This window comes from Phoca vitulina, unplaced genomic scaffold (genome assembly GCF_004348235.1).
Source record: "Phoca vitulina isolate PV1807 unplaced genomic scaffold, GSC_HSeal_1.0 scaffold67, whole genome shotgun sequence".
NCBI classification, from domain to species: Eukaryota; Metazoa; Chordata; class Mammalia; order Carnivora; family Phocidae; genus Phoca; species Phoca vitulina.
Genome location: NW_022589770.1, coordinates 14175565 through 14195985, shown reverse-complemented (window position 1 = coordinate 14195985; position 20421 = coordinate 14175565). Strand labels below are relative to the sequence as shown.

General features: G+C 36.5%; 1 protein-coding gene across 2 annotated transcripts in view; it reads left to right on the top strand.

Moving 5' to 3' along the window:
* The window catches only part of UHRF2 (ubiquitin like with PHD and ring finger domains 2), a 91639-nt gene that overhangs the window by 11845 nt on the left and 59373 nt on the right, over window positions 1–20421 (top strand). For both annotated transcript variants that reach the window (XR_004297892.1, XM_032392290.1), the window contains exon 3: window positions 7137–7396. Coding sequence is in view for 1 of the 2 variants with exons in the window: in XM_032392290.1 (XP_032248181.1) it covers window positions 7137–7396 (260 nt within the window). In the remaining variant the exon portion in view is untranslated. The remainder of the gene's footprint in view (window positions 1–7136; window positions 7397–20421) is intronic.

Below are 20421 nucleotides of genomic sequence, written 5' to 3'. Positions count from 1 at the left end.
TGAAGCTCAGTAATGGGCATAGGTATTTGAAATTTCACTGATTTTTATTTTTTGAGAGAGCGCGCGTGCGAGTGCACAGAGGGAGAGAGAGAGGGAGAAGCACACTCCCCGCTGAGCAGGAAGCCCAAGGCAGGCCTCAATCCCAGGACTCTGAGATCATGACCTGAGCCAAAGGCAGACGCTTAACCAACAGAGCCACCCAGGTGCCCCTGATTTTTTTTTTTTTTAAACATAGAAGTGCTTATTTCTGGATAATTCATCCATTGGATGAATATTTGGTTATCTCGTATATATTTGTACTAGATATTAGAGATGGAAGGATAAACAAATGATATTGCCCCCTGCTTTCACAGAATCTTACTAGCTATTAAAACTTAACCTTTGGCTAACCTGAAAACACTTAGAAGCTGCTACTTTAAGTTGATTTGTTGTGAATATTTTCCTTTGAGCAAGTCTATCAAAATTTAATTTGTTCCTAGATCACTAAAATTGGGAAGTTTTTTTGTTTCTTTGTTTTTTGTTTTTTGCCTTTATCTTGAATTCCTGCTTATGTCACTTATGCTTTTAAAGATTTTCCTTTTATAGACATAGGGCTTTCTATAATTAAAATTGCTTTATGGATGAGCAAACAGATTTGGGGCTTTTCCTTTTGCCTAAAATTTTCCTTGGACCTCATGTAAGTGGATACAAAAAGTTAAATTTTCAAGTCAGTATTTCTCAAAACTGTCATAGGTAAACATTTAAACATTTAAACATGTTTTTTTTAACATTTGTATTTTTTAAATAGTTTTTTTAAATTTTATTTTTAATTTAATTTTTTAAATAATTTATTTTTCCTATTAAAAAAAAACAGTTTTAAACTGAAGTTCTTGTCCACCACCATTCTTGTTTTGCCCTATTTGATGTCTGAAACTGACCAAATGTTGCTCAGGTATCTTTTCATATGTTGTAAGAAACTAGATATATCATTATCACACTCGGAGAGCCTGTGGAAGATTGTGCAAAGTCTGGGTACATCCGTTTCCATGGTCTCTGGGAGGTAATTTTCTCAAAGAGAGTGGACTTTTGATATCTAAATAGAGTTTAATTCTGATTTTTGGATGTGGAAGCTTTGAATGACTCACAATAGATCCTACTGTTGAAATACTGTCATCTTGGTCTAAACTTTAGAATGAGGATAATAAAGCTTTAGAGTTTAGATAAGTTAACTTTTTTAGATAAACTTTTTACATATATTCTGATGTTCATTATAGGAAATAAAAGAAAGGGGAAACTTCTCAATTACCAAGTAGAAGTCATGGATATTTTAATATTTCCTATTCTTTTGTAATACAGTGCAACTGTGCTTCTTGATTTTGAACCCTTTTGATTATGAAACATAATAGACAATACAAAAAAGTAGAGCTTAGTGAAATAGGAAGTCAATGTAAATACCACCAAATTAGGAAATGCAAAGCAGTACCCCAGGAACTTCCCATGGGCCCCCTCTTGATTATTACTCCTTCCTCCCTAGTTATAACTAATACCCAAACTTTTTTTTTTTTAAGATATTATTTATTTATTTATTTGACAGAGACACACAGCGAGAGAGGGAACACAAGCAGGGGGAGTGGGAGAGGGAGAAGCAGGCTTCCCGCTGAGCAGGGAGCCCGGTGTAGGGCTCGATCCCAGGACCCTGGGATCATGACCTGAGCTGAAGGCAGATGCTTAACGACTGAGCCACCCAGGCATCCCAATACCCAAACTTCTAAGTAGTCATTTCTTCACTTTTTATTAACTTGATCCTATCATTACCCTTTAACAACCTCTTAATTACCTTTAATCCATGTGTATATCCCTTATTTTCTTAGCTTTATATAAATGGAACCACATTGTATTTTGATTTGTAAATTTTAGAAAAAACATGATGAAATGAGAGTCATGTTCAAAGTCAGAGAAATCTTTCTCAGCTTAGTTCCCACTTCCAGCTGTGTATATCTCCTGAGGAATGTATTTCCTTTTGTACCTCATTGGAAAATAAGGACTTTGTATTGTAGTTATTAAAGGAGGTAATATATATAACAGTAAATTGCTAATATCTTTACTAAGAAGACTATGGTGTTAAGATTATACTGAGATTTAATGAGTCTTAAAATTGTACATATTGATACTTAGTGGAAGGAGACAGTTGTTTCATTTGTGCCTATGCTTGCTAGGTTGGCATATCATGTGGATTTAGTCAACTAATCTCTTAATACACAGCAAAGTATATTATTTTATAAAGAAGCTGAGGCTGAGACAGGTTAAATAATTTGTTCAAGGTTATACCAAGTAGATGATAAACACAAACTTAAACCTAGGTTTTATCTGCAGAACTGGTGTGGGGTTTTTGGTGGTGGTGGTGATGGTGGTGGTGGGTGTGGGTGTGGGTGTTTTAACCTAAGTTAGGAGCTGGTTCTTAAATGAGAGAGCTGGTGTGTTTTAAATGGAACATATAAAGTGCTTAGAGGTATGCCTGATATAGTAAGTTATCCAGTATTTGTTGGTATTTCATTTTTTAATGATTTCTCCTTGCCTCCCATACTTTTTTTTTTTTTTTAATTCACCTACTTGGATATGGAAGATTCTTCTCTAAATGTGGCTATATTTTTTTATATGAATAAATCCAGCTCTTCAGCTAACATTTATGTGATTGGGTTTTTAACTCTATCTCATAACTTCAGTTCAAACACTCCTCCCCCATTAATTTGTTTTCCTGTATCTTTTATGATTTGACATCTTTGGGGGAGGTACTTGCTGGCTAAGGATAGACTACCTCTTTCTAGATAGAAAGAGACAGTAACTTGTCTGTGAGTCCGCCTCCCCCCTGTGGTGGAAGGATGGTTTTTATTTAAGAATTCAATTTATTAAATATAGAGAGATTTAGATATTTCAATTTTTTAAAGTTTTTATTTTACTTCCAGTATGGTTAACAGTTACATTAGCTTCAGGTGTGCAGTAAGTCTGTTTCATGGTTTCTCTTTTTCCCTTTATTTTCTTAAATTCCACATATGCATATGAGTGGAATCGTATGGTATTTCTTTTCTCTAACTGGTTTATTTCACTTAGCGTAATACGTGATTGTTGCAAATGGCAAGATTTCAGTCTTTTTTATGGCTGAATAATATTCCTGTGTGTGTGTTTGTGTGTGTGTGTGTGTGTGTACACACATGTACCTCTCCAGTCATTTATCAATTACTGAGGAATTGGGCTGCTTCTATAATTTGTCTATTGTAAAGCTGCTATAAACATAGGGGTGCATAAAACCTTTCAAATTAGTGTTTTTGTATTGTTCAGGTAAATATCCAGTAGTGTGAATACTTGATCCATAGGGTAGTTCTATTTTTATTCTTTTGAGGAAGCTTGTACTGTTTTCCACAGTGGCTGCACCAGTTTGCATTCCCACCAACAGTGTAAAAGGGTTCCTTTTTCTCCACATCCTCACCAACACTTGGTGCTTCTTGTGGTTTTGATTTCAGCCATTCTGACAGGTGTGAGGTGGTGTCCCCTTGTAAGTTTTGATTTGCATTTCCCTAATGATTAATGATGTTGAGCATCTTTTCATTGGTCTGTTGGCCATCTGTATGTCTTTTTTGCAGACATGTCTATTGATGTCTTCTGCCCATTTTTTAACTGGATTATTAGGTTTTTGGATATTGTGTTGTATCAGTTCTTTATATATTTTGGTTACTAATCCTTTATTGGATATGTCATTGCAAATATCTTCTCCCATTCAGTAGGTTGCCTTTGAGTTGATGTTTCCTTTGCTGTACAGAAACTTTTATTTTGATGTAGTCTCAATAGTTTATTTTTGCTTTTGTTTCCCTTAGAAGGCAAATCTAGAAAGAGGTTGCAACAGCTGATGTCAAAGATGTTACTGCGTGTGCTCTCCTCTAGGTTTTAATGGCTTCAGGTCTCACATTTATGTCCATTTTGGGTTTATTGTTGTGTGTGGTGAGAGAAAGTGGTCCATGTGGGTGTCCAGTTCTTCCAACACCATTTGTTGAAGAGACCATCTTTTTCCATTGGATTTATTCCTCCTTTGTTGAGGGTTATTTGACCATATAACTGTGGGGTTATTTCTGGGTTTTCTCTTCTATTCCATTGATCTATGTGTCTGTTTTTGTGTCAGTACCATACTGTTTTAATTATTGCCACTTTGTAGTAGAATTTTTTTTTTTTTAAAGATTTATTTATTTGACAGAGAGAGACAGTGAGAGAGGGAACACAAGCAGGGGAATTGGGAGAGGGAGAAGCAGGCTTCCCGTGGAGCAGGGAGCCTGATGTGGGGCTTGATCCCAGGACCCTGAGATCATGACCTGAGCCGAAGGCAGACGCCTAATGACTGAGCCACCCAGGTGCCCCATAGTAGAATTTGAAATCTGGAATTGTGATACCTCCAGCTTTGTTTTTCTTTTTCAAGATTGCTTTGCCTGTTCGAGGTCTTTTGTGGTTCCATATAAATTTTAGGATTGTTTGTTCTAGCTCTGTGAAAAATGATGTTGGTATTTTGATAGGGATTATATTGAATGTGTAGATTGCCTTGGGTAGTATAGACATTTTAACAATATTCTTCCAATCCATGAGCATGGAATGTCTTCCCATTTCTTTGTGTCATCTTTAATTTCTTATATCAGAGTGTTATGGTTTTCAGCGTACAGGTCTTTGACCTTTTTGATTAAGTTTATTCCTAGTTAATTTTATTGTTTTTGGTGCAGTTGTAAATGGGATTGTTTAATTTTTCTGCTGCTTCATTATCAGTGTATAGAAAGCGAAAGATTTCTGTACACTGATTTTTGTATCTTGTGACTTTACTGTGAATTCATTTATTGTTTCTAACAGTTATTTGGTGGAGTCTTTCAGGTTTTCTGTATATAGTGTGTCATCTTCAAATAATGAGAGTTTTACTTCTTACCAGTTTGGATGCTTTTAAAAAAATTTTGTCTAAATTGCTGTGGCTAGAAGTTCTAGTGCTAAGTTGAATAAAAGTGGCAAGAGTGGACATCCTTGTCTTGTTCCTGACCTTAGGGGAAAATCTCTCACTTTTTCACCGTTAAGTAACATGTTAGCTGTGGGTTTTTCCATATAAGGTCTTTAATATGTTGAGATATGTTCCCTCTAGACCTACTTTACAGAGGGTTTTTTATCATAGCATATCATAACTTTTTATCAATTCAGTTTTTAATTTTCGACTGGATTACCATGAAATCAAAGAAATTACCATGGCAATATTCTGTTTCATGTTATTCATATAAGTTGAAGTATCCTCTTAACCATATTCAAAACCCAGGCTTTACAAAGGATCTTTAATCTCTTGCATGCATTTTGACCCATTCAAATTTGACCTAATTCAGTATGTCTGTGTAATGTGCAAAATCCTTTTTAATTTAGAAGCATTTCTTCCACCCAGTTTATATGCATTGTCCTGAGTGGTTAACTAAATGGAGAATTTGTAGTTCTTGCTTACAGTTATAAGTCTAAGGTTTTTACTCAATGCCCTACCTTTTATGAGATAATAAGTTCTCTTAAGAATGCACAATGGAGTATTTTCACATTGCCTTATGTTTCTGTTACCTCTTTCAGTATCAACTGTATGCCCCCTATTCCCTGCTATAATAATTGCATAGTGCTACATAAAACCTTACATTTTGATTTGCTATGAAAGAGTAATCTCAGTGTCTTCTCCCAAGTATGATCGACCTTAACATTGATTATTTTTTGTTTTAGCTAATGTTGCCTGTAAGAAAGTATGTCTTTAAACTTACCAGTGACTGTTAAGAAGAAAAGCACTTGTGTCCATTTAATGCATGGATTAATTTATGTAATATATACTCTGTTTCATCTCTGATTTTATCTTTTAATACTTTATTTCATCACTTAACCTTTGAAGTTCCTATTTACTTATCTTGTCATCTTCTCATCAGGCTTCCTAATACAGTGGCAAGAACAGAAGCATCAGGGTCGATATCTGCAAATTCTAGCTTTACATTTCATTAGCTTTCACTTGGAGCAAGTTAACTTGTCAGAGCTTTTCATTTCTTATCTTGTAAAAGAGGAATTATTAAGCTTGTTAGAGTTAGACAAGCCTAAAGAGAGACTTGCATAATATATGAGTATTTAACTGAGTACAAACTCCACCCTGGCCCAAAACTATACCATCTGTCAGAATTCTATTGGATACCTTAAGTGGTCTCTATACCCTCAGGAAGAACTAGGTTGATGAGATGATCATCTTGTATTAATGATGTCTTTTTTTTTTTTTTTACCTTTAAGGGCTTTAAAAAAAGAAACGCTGAAGGGAGAGGTCTCTTGGTTATTGCTCTTGAAAGAGCCTCACCTTTAGATCAGTTTCTTCAGGTTTTTTTTTTTAGGAGAGGTTTTTTGTGTTTTATTTAACCAGCTTCCATATTGTAACTCTTCTCTGATACCCATGGTTCCTAATGCACTGTTTTCCTTTTGGCGGATTGCATATTTTAGTTCTGGATTATCCACTAGACTTGAATACGTCTATTTTGCATCTTACAGCTCTGCTCTCTTTATTTTGTACTTTGAGGTACGAAATAATGCATTTGCTAGTGACTTATTAACTGGTGATAGAACCTACCCCACTTTGTATAGATGGGTTTGCTAGATTCTTCCCTTTATACATGTGTATAATTCCCCCATGTTCAAGTTTTTTCTGATACTTAACTGTTTTCTGTTTGACTAAGTTATCTCTAGGATTCTGAAGAAATTAATGAAGCAAATCAATAACAGCCACAATCCTGTGAAGTCCCGGATTTTCACTAAGTGACATTCTTATTTAATGACTTGCTAGAACAACACTTTAGGTACATAAGAATGATATTTTTAAAAGTCTAATGTAGACCCAGGCAAAGAGTAAAAATATCTATTTCATTGAATGAAATGAGAAGGAAAGTTAATTTTCATAACAGTAAATAACAGATTTGACAGTATAATCCAAAAAGAATAGTTTTGATCTAATCTTATTACTTTAAACAGGAATAGCTGCAAATGTTGTTAACCATGATAACTCTCAAAATAACTTGAGTTATAGTATGGTTTTTGAAGCAGTAGATGAAATTAAGCTTCATTAACTAATTTTAAACTTTTTTTAGGTAAATGAATTGGTGGATGCCAGAGATGTCGGCCTTGGTGCTTGGTTTGAAGCCCGTATACGTAGTGTTACTAGAGCTTCTGATGGACATTCACGTGGCAAAACTCCACTGAAGAATGGCAGTTCTTGTAAAAGGACTAATGGAAATGTAAATCATAATTCCAAAGAGAACACAAATAAATTGGACACTGTACCCTCTACGTCTAATTCAGACTCTGTTGCTGCTGATGAAGACGTTATTTATCATATCGAGTATGATGAGTAAGTGCTCATGCTATTGAGGACTTCGTTCATATTTTTGTTTATAGAAGCAAAGCCTTCCATTTCAAGATTGTTTTCAAATAGTTTTTCTGAAGAAATCTTTTAGGGGTCATATTCAGTCTGTTACCCTTTTAGTGGTTACTGTAACAAGGCTTCTTAATGCTCAGTCATCTCTGGCTCCTAAGTGGTTTGTAGTTTTTCGTATCTTAATGCCTGGCTTAATTTAGTGTGTAAGGGTTTCTTTGTCTCTTCCTCTATGATCTAGTTTTTGGTTTTTGGTTTTTTGAGTTTTTTGTTTTGTTTTGTTTTTGGTTTTGTTTTTGGTTTTGTTTTGCTGTGTAAGAACATGTAGAGTAGAGCTATTAGGATAAGGTTGAAATGTTTTTTAAATAGCTTATTGAGAAAATTAACGTACACAGTTTACTCATTTAAAGGGTACAATTCACTGTTACTAGTGTATTCACAGGATTGTTCTTTACCACAAACCAGTTTTAGAACATTTTTGTCCCCTCCCCACAAAAAAACCCCATACCCAGCAGTCACTCCCTTCCCCCCCAATAAAATGTTTTTAAATGTTCTTTTTTTTTAATTTTAATTTTATTTTTTTAAGATTTTATTCATTTATTTGTCAGAGAGAGAGCACATGCCTGTGAGTGCACAAGCAGAGGGAGAGGCAGGCTCCCCACTGAGCAAGGAGCCTGATGCCAGACTCAATGCCAGGACCCTGGGATCATGACCTGAGCCGAAGGCAGACGCTTAATTGACTGAGCCATCTAGGCCTACCATTTTTAAATGTTCTTATGAAAACAGTATTATGAATTTGCCTTGAGGGCCAAGATTCTAAAATTGATTATTTTTTTTTTTAAACCTGTTTTCAGAATTCTAGTATAAAAGTTACCATTGGGGCGAATTTAGTGTTTATTCAATACACTAAATGAACTTGTCATCACTCAAGTGATAACCTTAATATGCATGGAAAATATTAGGCTACCAAATCTTGTATCAAGTATAAGAGTTCAAGATCTTAAAATGGTTTTAATTTTTTTCCCCCCCATACAATGGTGTAAAAGACTTTGGTGTTAAGCTACATTTCCAGCATGCCTAGAAAGGGGTCAAAGGTAGATCTCATTAGTCATTACGTTTCTGATACATCCTGTGGTTGTGGCTAACTTGCCAACATTGCTTATTTCAAGTGAGACTTCATACAATAAATAGAATATCATGTCGAATGAATATTAAGATCTGGGATTGGCCAGAACTGGCAATATTGGTAAATTGAGTCTGGGATAGAAAGGGATTAGAGTTGGTGTGTTGATAGCAGTCCGTCTGAGTTTGTGAATGCTGTGACAAAGGGTATTGGGGACTGTAGCTATCTGTATATCTGCTGTCAACAAGTAGAGTTCTTGATTTGCTTTGAGTTTTATTTCTTAGAGAATAGAAGAAGAGTTATTTGGCAAAAAATATTGTACAGAATGTTAGGGCAGAGAAATAGTGTAATCTTTAAACAGTAAGTGAACTAAGGCTTATTAGATTTTTAACAGTTTTAGGTGACTATTGGTTTTGGAGTAAGACTTTTCAAGGGATAGGCCTGAGTTTGGTGTAATGTTAGGGCACAAATCACTATACCTTAGCATTTATTTGGCTGTTTTTTTGTGGGTTTTTGTTTTTGGAAGGAGAAATTTGTCTGATTAGAATAAATGTTAGTAAGAGTCTAAATCCAACATGTATGAGAAGACTAAAATTATTTGTCCTAAATACTTTGATGTGATAGAATTAAATGTTTCACTGCTGGCAACTTAAAGATAGAGCTGAACTGTCTTTGAGAAATAAAAGATGACAAAAGCTTAAGTGGTAGGTGAATGTCATTCACATCTTTAAAAAGAGAAAAAGACTGTATAAAACAAAGTATAAAATAAAGTGGATGAGCTTTTGGATAAGAGTCTCAAGTAACAGAAGACTGGTGTATGCACCTAGAAAGAATCATGACCCAGTATGGATAACAAATCCTGTTAAAGTTTTGTTCCTCATGGTTATTGGGAAGTAAGTTAAAAATATATTAAAGTGCCTGTTGATCTCAATAATAAACAAGTTCTTGATTCCTTGGATGGAGGATGCATTGAGGAGTGCTGTTGGAGTGGTGGTGTTTTTTTTTTTTTTTTTTTTTGAGTAGTAAGCTCCAAGTGAGTCAATAAAATGTGGCTATTAAATAGTTATATTGTAAGGATGTTTTATCAAAAGATAGCTAGAATAAGCAGGGTAATGTTACTGTTGTACTCACCTGATTATTCCCTACTTGGAATATTATTTTCCACCTCTCATGCTTTAAGAATACCAACAGGACCTGGTGCATCTTCAGAGTAGAACCCAAAATGTAAAATTATCATGAAAAGTAACTGAAGGAACTAAGTATTTAGCTTAAAAAGACATGGATCATTATAGCTTTCACATTTTTTAAAGATTTTTTTATTGTTATGTTAATCACCATACATTACATCATTAGTTTTTTTTTTTTAAGATTTTATTTATTTATTTGACAGAGAGAGACACAGCGAGAGAAGGAACACAAGCAGGGGGAGTGGGAGAGGGAGGAGCAGGCTTCCCGCTGAGCAGAGAGCCCGACGCGGGGCTCGATCCCAGGACCCTGGGATCATGACCTGAGCCGAAGGCAGACGCTTAACGACTGAGCCACCCAGGCACCCCTACATCATTAGTTTTTGTAGTGTTCCATGATTCATTGTTTGTGCATAACACCCAGTGCTCCATGCAGAGCGTGCCCTCTTTAATACCTATCACCAGGCTAACCCATCCTCCCATCCCCCTCCCCTCTAGAACCCTCAGTTTGTTTTTCAGAGTCCATCGTCTCTCATGGTTCGTCTACCCCTCCGATTTCCCCCCCTTCATTCTTCCCCTCCTACTATCTTTTTTTTTTTTTCCTTAACATATATTGCATTATTTGTTTCAGAGGTACAGGTCTGTGATTCAACAGTCTTGCACAATTCACAGCGCTCACCATAGCACATACCCTCCCCAGTGTCTGTCACCCAGTCATCCCATCCCTCCCCCCCCCCCCCCCACTCCAGCAACCCTCAGTTTGTTTCCTGAGATTAAGAATTCCTCATATCAGTGAGGTCATATGATACATGTCTTTCTCTGATTGACTTATTTCGCTCAGCATAACACCATCCAGTTCCATCCACGTCGTTGCAAATGGCAAGATCTCATTCCTTTTGATGGCTGCATAATATTCCATTGTATATATATATACCACATCTTCTGTGTAGGAGAAAGTTCTTTACAACATAGATGGTAAATTTAGGATAACCTAAACTTCAAACCAGTCAAATCTCTAAAGAGAGAGAATGGTCTGCCCTGAACAGTGAGCAGTAAACAAGCATTGGCCATCTTCAGTCATATAGACTGGGAGATTTAGTAGAGATGTTACATTGCAAAGAGAACTTAGAAAGTTTAAGTGATTAGATTAAGTGACCCCTAACTTAGAATAATTTTTACTTCTGCGACAGAAGTTCTCAGTTTTTTTGGACTTAAGCTTACTTAAATAGGCATTAAGTATTTACAGGCTACCATCCCATTCCGTTTTTGATACTGATTGTTCTCATTTCGCTCAGTGAACTAACCTCATTTCTCTCCTGTTCGAGTAAATTGAAAGTAATCTGCTTAATTAATAATCATACCTCCAAACCTCTGAGTATAATAGTATAATTTGAACAGGCTGTCACTTAGCCAGGGCAGAGAGGTACATGGGACCAAGGAACCCCAAAAAGCCAAATAAAATCTAGTGGTAGACATGGTCCTAAAACATAAATTTGTTTTCCTAATCTTCATTTTTCCTTTCAAAAATTAAAGATTAAAACCTTGTAAATTCATGAACAGATTGAGATTTATCTGAAATATTTTAAGATTTAAGAGTTTTACTGTTTGTAAGGGTTGTTTTTTTTTTTTTTTAAGATTTGAGAGAGCTCGTGCACTCACTAGCAGGGGGAGGAGCAGAGGGAGAGGGAGAAGCAGCCTCCTGGTTGAGCAGGGGGGCCCAGCTCAGGGCTTGATCCTAGGACTACGGGATCATGACCTGAACTGAAGGCAGACGCTTAACTAACTGAGCCGCCCAGGTGCCCCATAAAGGTCCCTTTTCTATAGATTCTTGATGGACATAGACTGAATTGTTGAAGGCTACTAGTGAAGATCTTGTAGTTCATCAATCATAAGGCCTAGATTAGGCTTGTCAGCTTTATGTTTCACATCTACTGTAAATAATATAAAGCAGACATGTGATGTTAACATCAAAGTGTCTGGTACAAAGGTATTTGTGGGTTTGTTTTTTTTTTTCTAATTGCTATTCTATACCACTTTGCTGTTACCCTTGTCTTAGCAAGGGCTTTGTATTTTTAGAACTCAACATAGTAAGTACTTGAGAGGAAAAGAGTTGGCAGTAGGAATATTAAATTTATACTTAAGAGATTTAGATTCAAAGGAATTCTGAAATCCTCCTTAAGGTTTTTAAAAAGTACCCGGTTAATGGGAATGTACAACATGGCTGTGAGGAGAGCTACCATTTTTCCTCCCAAAGCCATGATTACCGGGAAGAGACTATGCCTGATGAAAAGTGGTATTTTGGACAAAAAAGGGGGGGGATTCAGAAATGAGTGAACGTCAGGATAATAACAGGCAATTATAAATCATGAAATGGTTAAGCAATTAGAGAACCTGAAATTTTCCCTTATTTCATAGTAAGCTTGTACTGTATACTTCATAGCTTTCTAAAAGTTGTATTTATTTCCATTAACTATTCCCTCTGTAGGTAAGGTATTTAAAGTTTAACACTACAGTCCTGAACATGTAAATTCACAAGGGTATGACTGTAATCTTGTAAGAGTAAACACCCTGATGTTGACTGAAGGGGAAGAAGTAGACTTGGAGAGGATGATAATTTCTTTAATGTTTCTGGTAGGTTAATGTCTAAGTATGTGTATGGATGGCATAGCTTACAGCAATTTTAGATTATGTTAAATCTTAGGTGCTAGACTCTGATATAACTTCTTACATGGATGCCCCTGTGATCTTTAGCATAACTACAGTGTTAGTTTCATTAACTCCCAAAGGAAGACACCAGGGCTTAATTATGTAACTTGTCAAAGGTAACATCTATTAAATGCTCTGACTCCAGAGCCAAGAGTTAACCAATATGCACTATTGCCACTCAGCCTAAACTTGGTACATGGGATTGATAGTAACCTCTGTTTCTGTTGTCTTCAAAGGTCAGCCATTTTGTATGACCTAAAGACTTAATTAGACTTTGCCTGGGATTTAAAACAGGCAGCATACATACAACTTCTGTTGAGTTTAACCCTAGGTATGTAAGCAGCTGAGGCCACCATACTGAATTTAATCTCGACTCCTTATTTGCCTGCTTTATCAGCAGATAAGGGCTAAAAATCTTACCCTGCTTTTGTATTAAGCAATATCTGTTCTCAGTAGATTTGGTTTAGATTTAATTAACCAGACTAGTGGCTTTCAACCCTGGGTACACATTAGTTGTCTAGGACTTACCTCCAGAACTTCTAGTATGATTGTTCTGAGGGACTCCCAGGCATTGGTGTTTACAGAAGTTCCCCTGTGATTCCAACGTGCAGCTGTGGTCGAGAACAGCTGCCCTTAGACTAGTGGTTCTCTGTATATTCCTTGGCCAGCAGCAGCAGCATCACTTGTTAGAAAAGTAAGTTTTTGGGCTCACTGCAGATGTAATGAATCAGTCCTGGAGTGGCCCACCAGTCTGTTTTATTTTTTATTTTATTTTTTTTCACCAGTCTGTTTTAATAAGTCCTCTGGGTGATTCTGCTGCACATTCATGTTTGCAAACCACTCATTGATAACAGCTGATAAGGCTGGGCCAAAGGCAATTGACAGACACCTGCTACTAAAGAGCAATATGGGAAAAGGGGGTTGATAGACAGTTTGAGTAAATAGTTTATTAAAGGCCAAAGATGATACGTAATACCTGAGCAATCTGACTGTTCATCCTTATTTTGCACAAGTCCAGGTGGTTTGTGGTTTGTTTTTTTCCCCCCATTTTGTTTTCATATAGACAAAATTATTAGAACTAAGTCTTTCTAAAAGAGCCATTTCAGTCAAGCTAAATTATTTGTATGTAACTTTGAATGAAGGACTATTTTCTACTATGCAGTCACTATCTGTACTAACTTTGCATAGAAAGCAATGTCCATAATGTGTTTATGGAAAATTGATGTATTTATGATGTTGGTAAATCCTTGAGTGGGGGAAAATACTCTGTAATGGTTGAATATTTGTTCCGAGACTAATCCTGGTTTTCCTGTTAAATTAGGCTCTTAATTATACAGTTGGTCCTTCTAAGAACTTTCTGAATTTGACCTAGATCTCAAAATCTTACCTGATGCCTTCTTGCTTTTAAGGTTCACAATGCACCTTTAGTTAGTCTTAGAGCCTTAAAAGTCTTAGTCTTAAATCCCATAATACAAGGTCGAACAAGTGAATTTGGGAATACTGTTCTTGTTGGTGATTTGCTTTCTTTCTCTCTCTCTTTCTCTTTCTGTTTCTCTCTGTCTCTCTTTCTCTCTTTTCTCTTTTTCTCTTTTCCCCTTTTTCTCTCTTTTTCTTTCTCTCTGTCTTTCTCTCTCTCTTTCTCTCTCTCTCTCTCTTTTTTTTTTTAAGATTTTATTTGAGAAGAGAGAGTGAAAGAGCACCCAAGAACCCGAGCAGGGAAGGGCAGAGTGGGAGGGAGAGGGAGAAAGAATTTGAAGCAGACTCCACACTGAGCACGGAGCCTGACTTGGCTTGATTCCACAACTGTGAGGTCATGACCTGAGCCAGAACCAAGAGTCTGATGCTTAACCAACTGAGCCACCCAGGCACCCCAAGTGATTTGCTTTCTCTACTGCTTTATTAAACTTAGTAGTCTAATGTAGAGTTCTTGATTTCTAAATTTTAGCTGATTTCTGTAAAGAGAAAAGTAAGCCAGAAAACACCTGTTAATTTGGTAAGGAAGTATATATGTAAAGAAGGAAAATGCTTAAACATGGAGGGTTTGGTTTTTTTGTTTTGTTTTTAGGACTTTATTTTTAAGGAATCTCTACACCCAAGATCAAGAGTTGCATGTCCCACTGACTGAGCCAGCCAGGCACTCCTTATTTCTATATTGTATGTTAAGAATGAGTACTTACTGTGTGTAGCTAGGCAAAGTTGAAATCTTTAAACTGAGTAAATGATTGCTAAGAGTTTTCATAATCACATGCTCTATAATGTTCCCATTTAAAATAGAAATGTCATTTTACCTCAGAAACTAATGTTTTTGTTTTGACTTCTTAGTAAATTATTCCAAAGTATTCTTTTTAGTGGCACCTGGATGGCTCAGATGGTTAAGCATCTGCCTTTGGCTCAGGTCATGATCTCCAGGTCCTGGAATCGAGCCCTGCACCAGGTTCCCAGCTCATTTTCTCTTTCTTTCTCTCTCTCTCTAATGAATACATAAAAATCTTTAAAATATTCTTTTTATAGTAGCTTAATTTAATAACTGTACAGTGCCTGACAGTGTTATTTTAGCAAATACTTACCTGGATTGTTTTATATAATCCTCATAAAAACTCAGTGAAGTGTAGATAGTTCTTTTATGTGTTAAGTGGAGATAACTGAGATTTAGAGAGGTTTTAACTTGCCTGATGTTGGACAGCTAGTAAGTGGTAGACCCCAGTTCACAAAAGCACATACTTGGCAACCGTTCTATCATACTATAATTTTGAGAGAAGCATGCTTATAAAATATAATAAAACATCTATATGTAGCCTCTAGGATTGTTTACATAATTAAAATTTTTTTCTGTCTCTCCAGTTATGATGTTTTTGCAGAACAGATACCTTGAACCAAAGGTTCTTTACTTGTCCATAAATGCCTGTGTGCCTTTTTCCTGTGGGGAGAATCCATAGCTCATTAGTGGTATATGACTTTTTGAATCAAATAGGTTAAACTGCTTTTTAACACAGTGTCAAGGCTCTACCATTGGATTGAGTCAAATGGAAATGTCATAGCATCACTTAGGACTTGGAGGGGAACTTATGCTAGACTATAATTATAAAAGCTCATCTGGCAAGTATCTTAGTATAATGTTGTGATTGCTTTCAGCATTCTTTAAGATTTTTCAAGCTGCTCTCAGCCTATGTTGCATGTCTTTGAGTAGCCTTAATTATTGCATATAGAAGTCATTGAGCCAGTTCTGAATAAAACAAGTGGTATTTTTAGATAAAAGTTTTTTCTATAAAGTAACAAAACTAATTTTCTTGACTGTTATTGTTGTAGTGATCTGTTTCTGAAAGACTCCCAAAAATATTTTTTTAAAGATTTTATTTGTCAGAGAGAGAGCACACAAGCAGGGGGAGTGGCAGGCAGAGGGAGAAGCAGGCTCCCTGCTGAGCCAGGAGCCCGATGCAGGACTTGATCCCAGGACCTGGGGAACATGACCTGAGCTGAAGGCAGACGCTTAACCGACTTAGCCACGTGGCCAAGTGTCCCGGGGAGTCCCAAAAATATTTTAAGCAATGTCAAAATGTAATGATTTCTGAGTTTTGATGGGGGAGAAAGAGTAGGAGATTTTTCTTTAATCAAGTCAGAGTTCTGTTGATTTTTGAGTATAGACAGCAAGAATGAGAGGTTTAATTTCAGAACCCATGTGCAGCAACCAGTCTGCCCCATTGTTACTTGATTAGTATAATGTATTTACCAAAGACTTCAAATATTTCCTCCAACTTTCTCTGACATGCCATGTTCTGAAGAGATCATAATCAAAAGGAGGGCGGAAGAAGTTAGGTGTGTGACTTTGTCATTGCTCTTCTATTGTGTTATAAGATCACTTAGTGCCTAGAAGAATGACTTTACAGATTGCACCTTTTCAAATTTATACATCCTCCCTTTACATTAGTCTTTCTCCAAAGGTTGGTCAGCAGCACTGCAGATTCATGGGGGAAAGATGTTTAAAATGTAGATTCCTGAGGGACACCAAAACCGACCCCCCACTCCTGCAGGGACACCAAAACCCACCCTCACTCCTCCATAGGGTGGTAAGTATTCATAGTGGTAGTTCTTTTATAGTTCAGGCATTAGAATCAGAATTTGGTTTGAATTCTAGGTCTTTGGTTCATTGGTAAGGTTTTTTGTTTTATTTGAACTCTTGCAGCTTTAATTTCCTCTTCTGTAAATATCTACTTGACCTATTTTTTCCCTAATAACCTTGAAAAATACCCAGTAATAGTAGGATCAAACTTTCTGCATTTCATTAATAAAGCCAGGTTGGTAAGTACTCTTAAATACAGTTTTATCTTTGGCATAGGTATTTTTTAACATAATTATGTTGTTTACATTATTAAAACAGTTATCTACCTTTGGTTAATGTGTTAAACAAATGAGATTTATTTCCATGTAATATGTAAAGCCCTCCTACAAAATTCTTAATTGTCTGAGTATGCTTTACATTTAAGGTGTGAAACTTAGTAATGTTATCTGTTAGAATAAATGCTTTTTGCACATGGTAGGACATTAAAGATTTGCTAAAGTAGAACATGCCTCCAGGTGAATGGTGTTCTTATTTAAGCATATTAGCTCCAGGAAGCCATATTTTGAAGGAAGGTTTCAGTGATACTACTTTGCTTAATACAGTTTGAGTCTAAAATTAGTGTTAGCCTACAAGCTAAAAGGAAAGGTAGTTTACTATATAATCTATTTTTGAAGAATACTTAATTTCCCTGAAATTTAACTCCTCAGGCTTTATTCAAGGATTGTTTTGTCAATTGAAAACAGGATTGGCTTTGGCTAAGATGGCTAAGATGTCACATAGTTAAGATTAATCAAAAGCATGTACTCCAAAGGATAGCTCTAAAAGATATCCAAATATTTGGACCAATGAAAATGTTACTGAAAAAACTTGAGCTTAGGAATTTTAAAAAATTTTAATTCCAGTATAGATAACGTACAATGTTATTTCAGGTGTACAATATAGTGATTCAACGATAAGCTTAGGGAATTTTTTTTTTTTAAGATTTTATTTGTTTATTTGACAGAGAGACACAAATGAGAGAGGGAACACAGCAGGGGGAGTGGGAGAGGGAGAAGCAGGCTTCCCGCTGAGCAGGGAGCCCAGTGAAGGGCTAGATCCCAGGACCCTGGGATCATGACCTGAGCCGAAGGCAGATGCCCAACGACTGAGTCACCCAGGCGCCCCAAGCTTAGGGATTTTTAAGGGTTATCTGATTTGTCCAAACTCTAAAGGATGCAAAGTAGCTAATTAGAAAAACTTATATTAGAATAACCTTGACTTTAGGTTCTGAGAACAGGAAGTCATGTAGTACAAGAGAAAGAAGAATCCTAGTTTCATGCTTCCATAGGTTATAGGATTGGCCCTCAGCACCATGTAGGTAAAATTGGCCTTGATAGATTCCTACCTCTCTGTTTTTCAATCTTTGAGAATATTTTGAGCCCTGTTTTCGAAGTTGTTCAAGGCTCCAACACTTTCCAAAATATTTCAAATAGTGTCCTACATAGTTTTGCTCAGTGCAAATGCTGAAAGAAGTTAGTTACTTGGACCAGTTTGCAGAGGTTGTCTTCAACCATACATCGGACCTCATGGGACGGGGAGAATGCTGTATTGGGGACTGCCTATACTTAAATTGAGTACTGGCATAATTAACAGTTGAACTGACTACAGGTTTTTTGTTTTTAAGAACATCAAAAACAATCTTTAAAAAGCCCTTATTAGCTCTTCATTGAATTCTGTGGTCCTGCTTAACTATTTCAAGGATGAAGAGGAGACATAGCAAAATCAAGAGGATCTTTCCAAAATACAGTGGTCATAGTTTATTATAGTTGATTAAGAGCCTTAGTTATTTAAAAGCAGACTTTTCTATTTAATGAGTTACATGCTTCTACATGCTACTACAAACATTTGTAGTCCTGGTATATCCCAAACACACCAAAGTTTGAACATGGTACCTGCTCAATGAAAACTTGTTTTTTTTACAGTCTAAGTACTGTGATAGAAATATGCACCCCTAGTTTCTAGAGTATCTAGGGCTCTGAGAGTATAAGGTAGAGGAGATAACTTCTGTATTCCTGAAGGAGAATAGCAGGGTACCAACGATAAAGAAGTAGGAAATAACAGGGGTTACCTGAGGGTAAATTATTGTGGCTGGATTGTAATAGGTACATGGTAAGTAGTAAGAAGTGAAACTAAAAGTGAATAAAGACTTTCATTTAAACATGGAAGATTAAGATGCCAGTTTGTCTCCAGTCCTTAAACCTTCCTAGAATACAGTAAAAGAATCAATGCATAAACTCCCAAGGATAAAAAATGGGATAGGAGTAAAAGACACAGAAAAGAAAGCTACAAACTTTTGGAAGGTAAGAAGCTAATGGGTAAATGATACCTATACTTAGCAAGCCAGAGAAAACTGGAACCTAAGGATGAGAAGCCAACAACAAGCAACTAAATTGGCATTGAAGAACCTTTGAAAGGCTCAGGCCTTGGATTTACCAGGTACCTTGGAGGTAGGCATATGAAATAAAACTGAGAACAAAAGGATTGGTTAATTTATATGAAAGATCATTTTAACTGCTCCCACCCTATTCAGGGTTTACACCAAGAAAGAGGGAGACAATGGTATTCAAGAAAACAGGAAATAATGAAAGGAGATCCCAGCATGAAGCTGTGGAACAGTCTAGGCCTACAGAGCAAGCTGTCCAGATTAGACTTAGGATGAGGTCTCTAAAAGAGATGTTTTGAAGCCAAAAAGATTGGTTGAGTGCCTGAAATGTCTGGATATACAGGAGTTTTAACAACCATGGCAGAATGAAGATAAAATAATGATGCAGAACAGTTAAGCATTCAGTGGAAACCAAAACTGTGGAAGAAAGGACCGGTATTAAAGAATACTTCTTTATTTACCTGTGATTTCTACTTAACATCTTTAAAAAATTATTAAAAAATACTTAGTTAACAAAGATTGTATAATATGCTCTTAAGCAAGAAAAAGTTTTCAGACCTTGCAGAAATATGGGTTTAGACCCAGATAATCAGAGTTTGAATCCTGTCTTTGCTTCTTGTTCTTGTCCAAAAAAACGTCTCTGTGCCTCATCTGTAAAATTGGGGGCGGGTGCTAGCACTTCTAAGAGTTGTAAATATGTGAACACTTAAAGCAGGGCTATGTGTTACCAATTATAAGGAAGAGGGGTATGGAGACAAATGAGCCGTACACGAGGGATGGGTAGAATAATTTAAAGTAAAAAGCAAAGTATGAGCATGTTATTTAAAAATATGGATGTAAATAAAAAGCTGAGAATTAAAAATGGTTGCATCTGGGGAATACAAGCCAGGAATATGGTGGGCTGGGGCAGGAGACTGCTTGTCCTCATTGTAAGGCTTGAGTATTAACTTTTTGAGTTTTGTACGTATATGGGAAAACTGAAAAAGGATGAGCCTTTTGTTTGGATTTTAACTCGAACCACAAAGCACTCTTACTTATTATAGAAATCTTTAAATTTATTCAGAGGTTGAGAGAACAGTATAATGAACCCATCCCCTAGCTTCAACCATTATGAACTCCTGGCCAATCTTGTTTAAACCAGCATCCCTAAGCACCACTGTATTATTTTGAAGCAAGTCCCAAGCCTTATCTCATTTCAACCAGTAAATGGCCTTAGTAGCCAGGGTGGGTGCACTGCTCCTCCCTTCAAGAAAAAAAAAATTGACCAGCTGCAAGGAATAAATGCAATTAGCTGAAAACTTTTAGCAACAGCACTTTGGAGACCTGCCACAGTGTTTTGAGCCAAGACCACATTCTCCCGGCACCCTCCAGTGAACAAGTGTGGCCTGGCAGTTTCTGCCCACTGTGGAACCCTGTGGTCGATTTCTGTACCATAGCTCACCATTGGACTGGTCCAGACTTTGTCAGAGTTGTACCACATTCTGATGCTTTTCTTGCTCAACCCTCCTC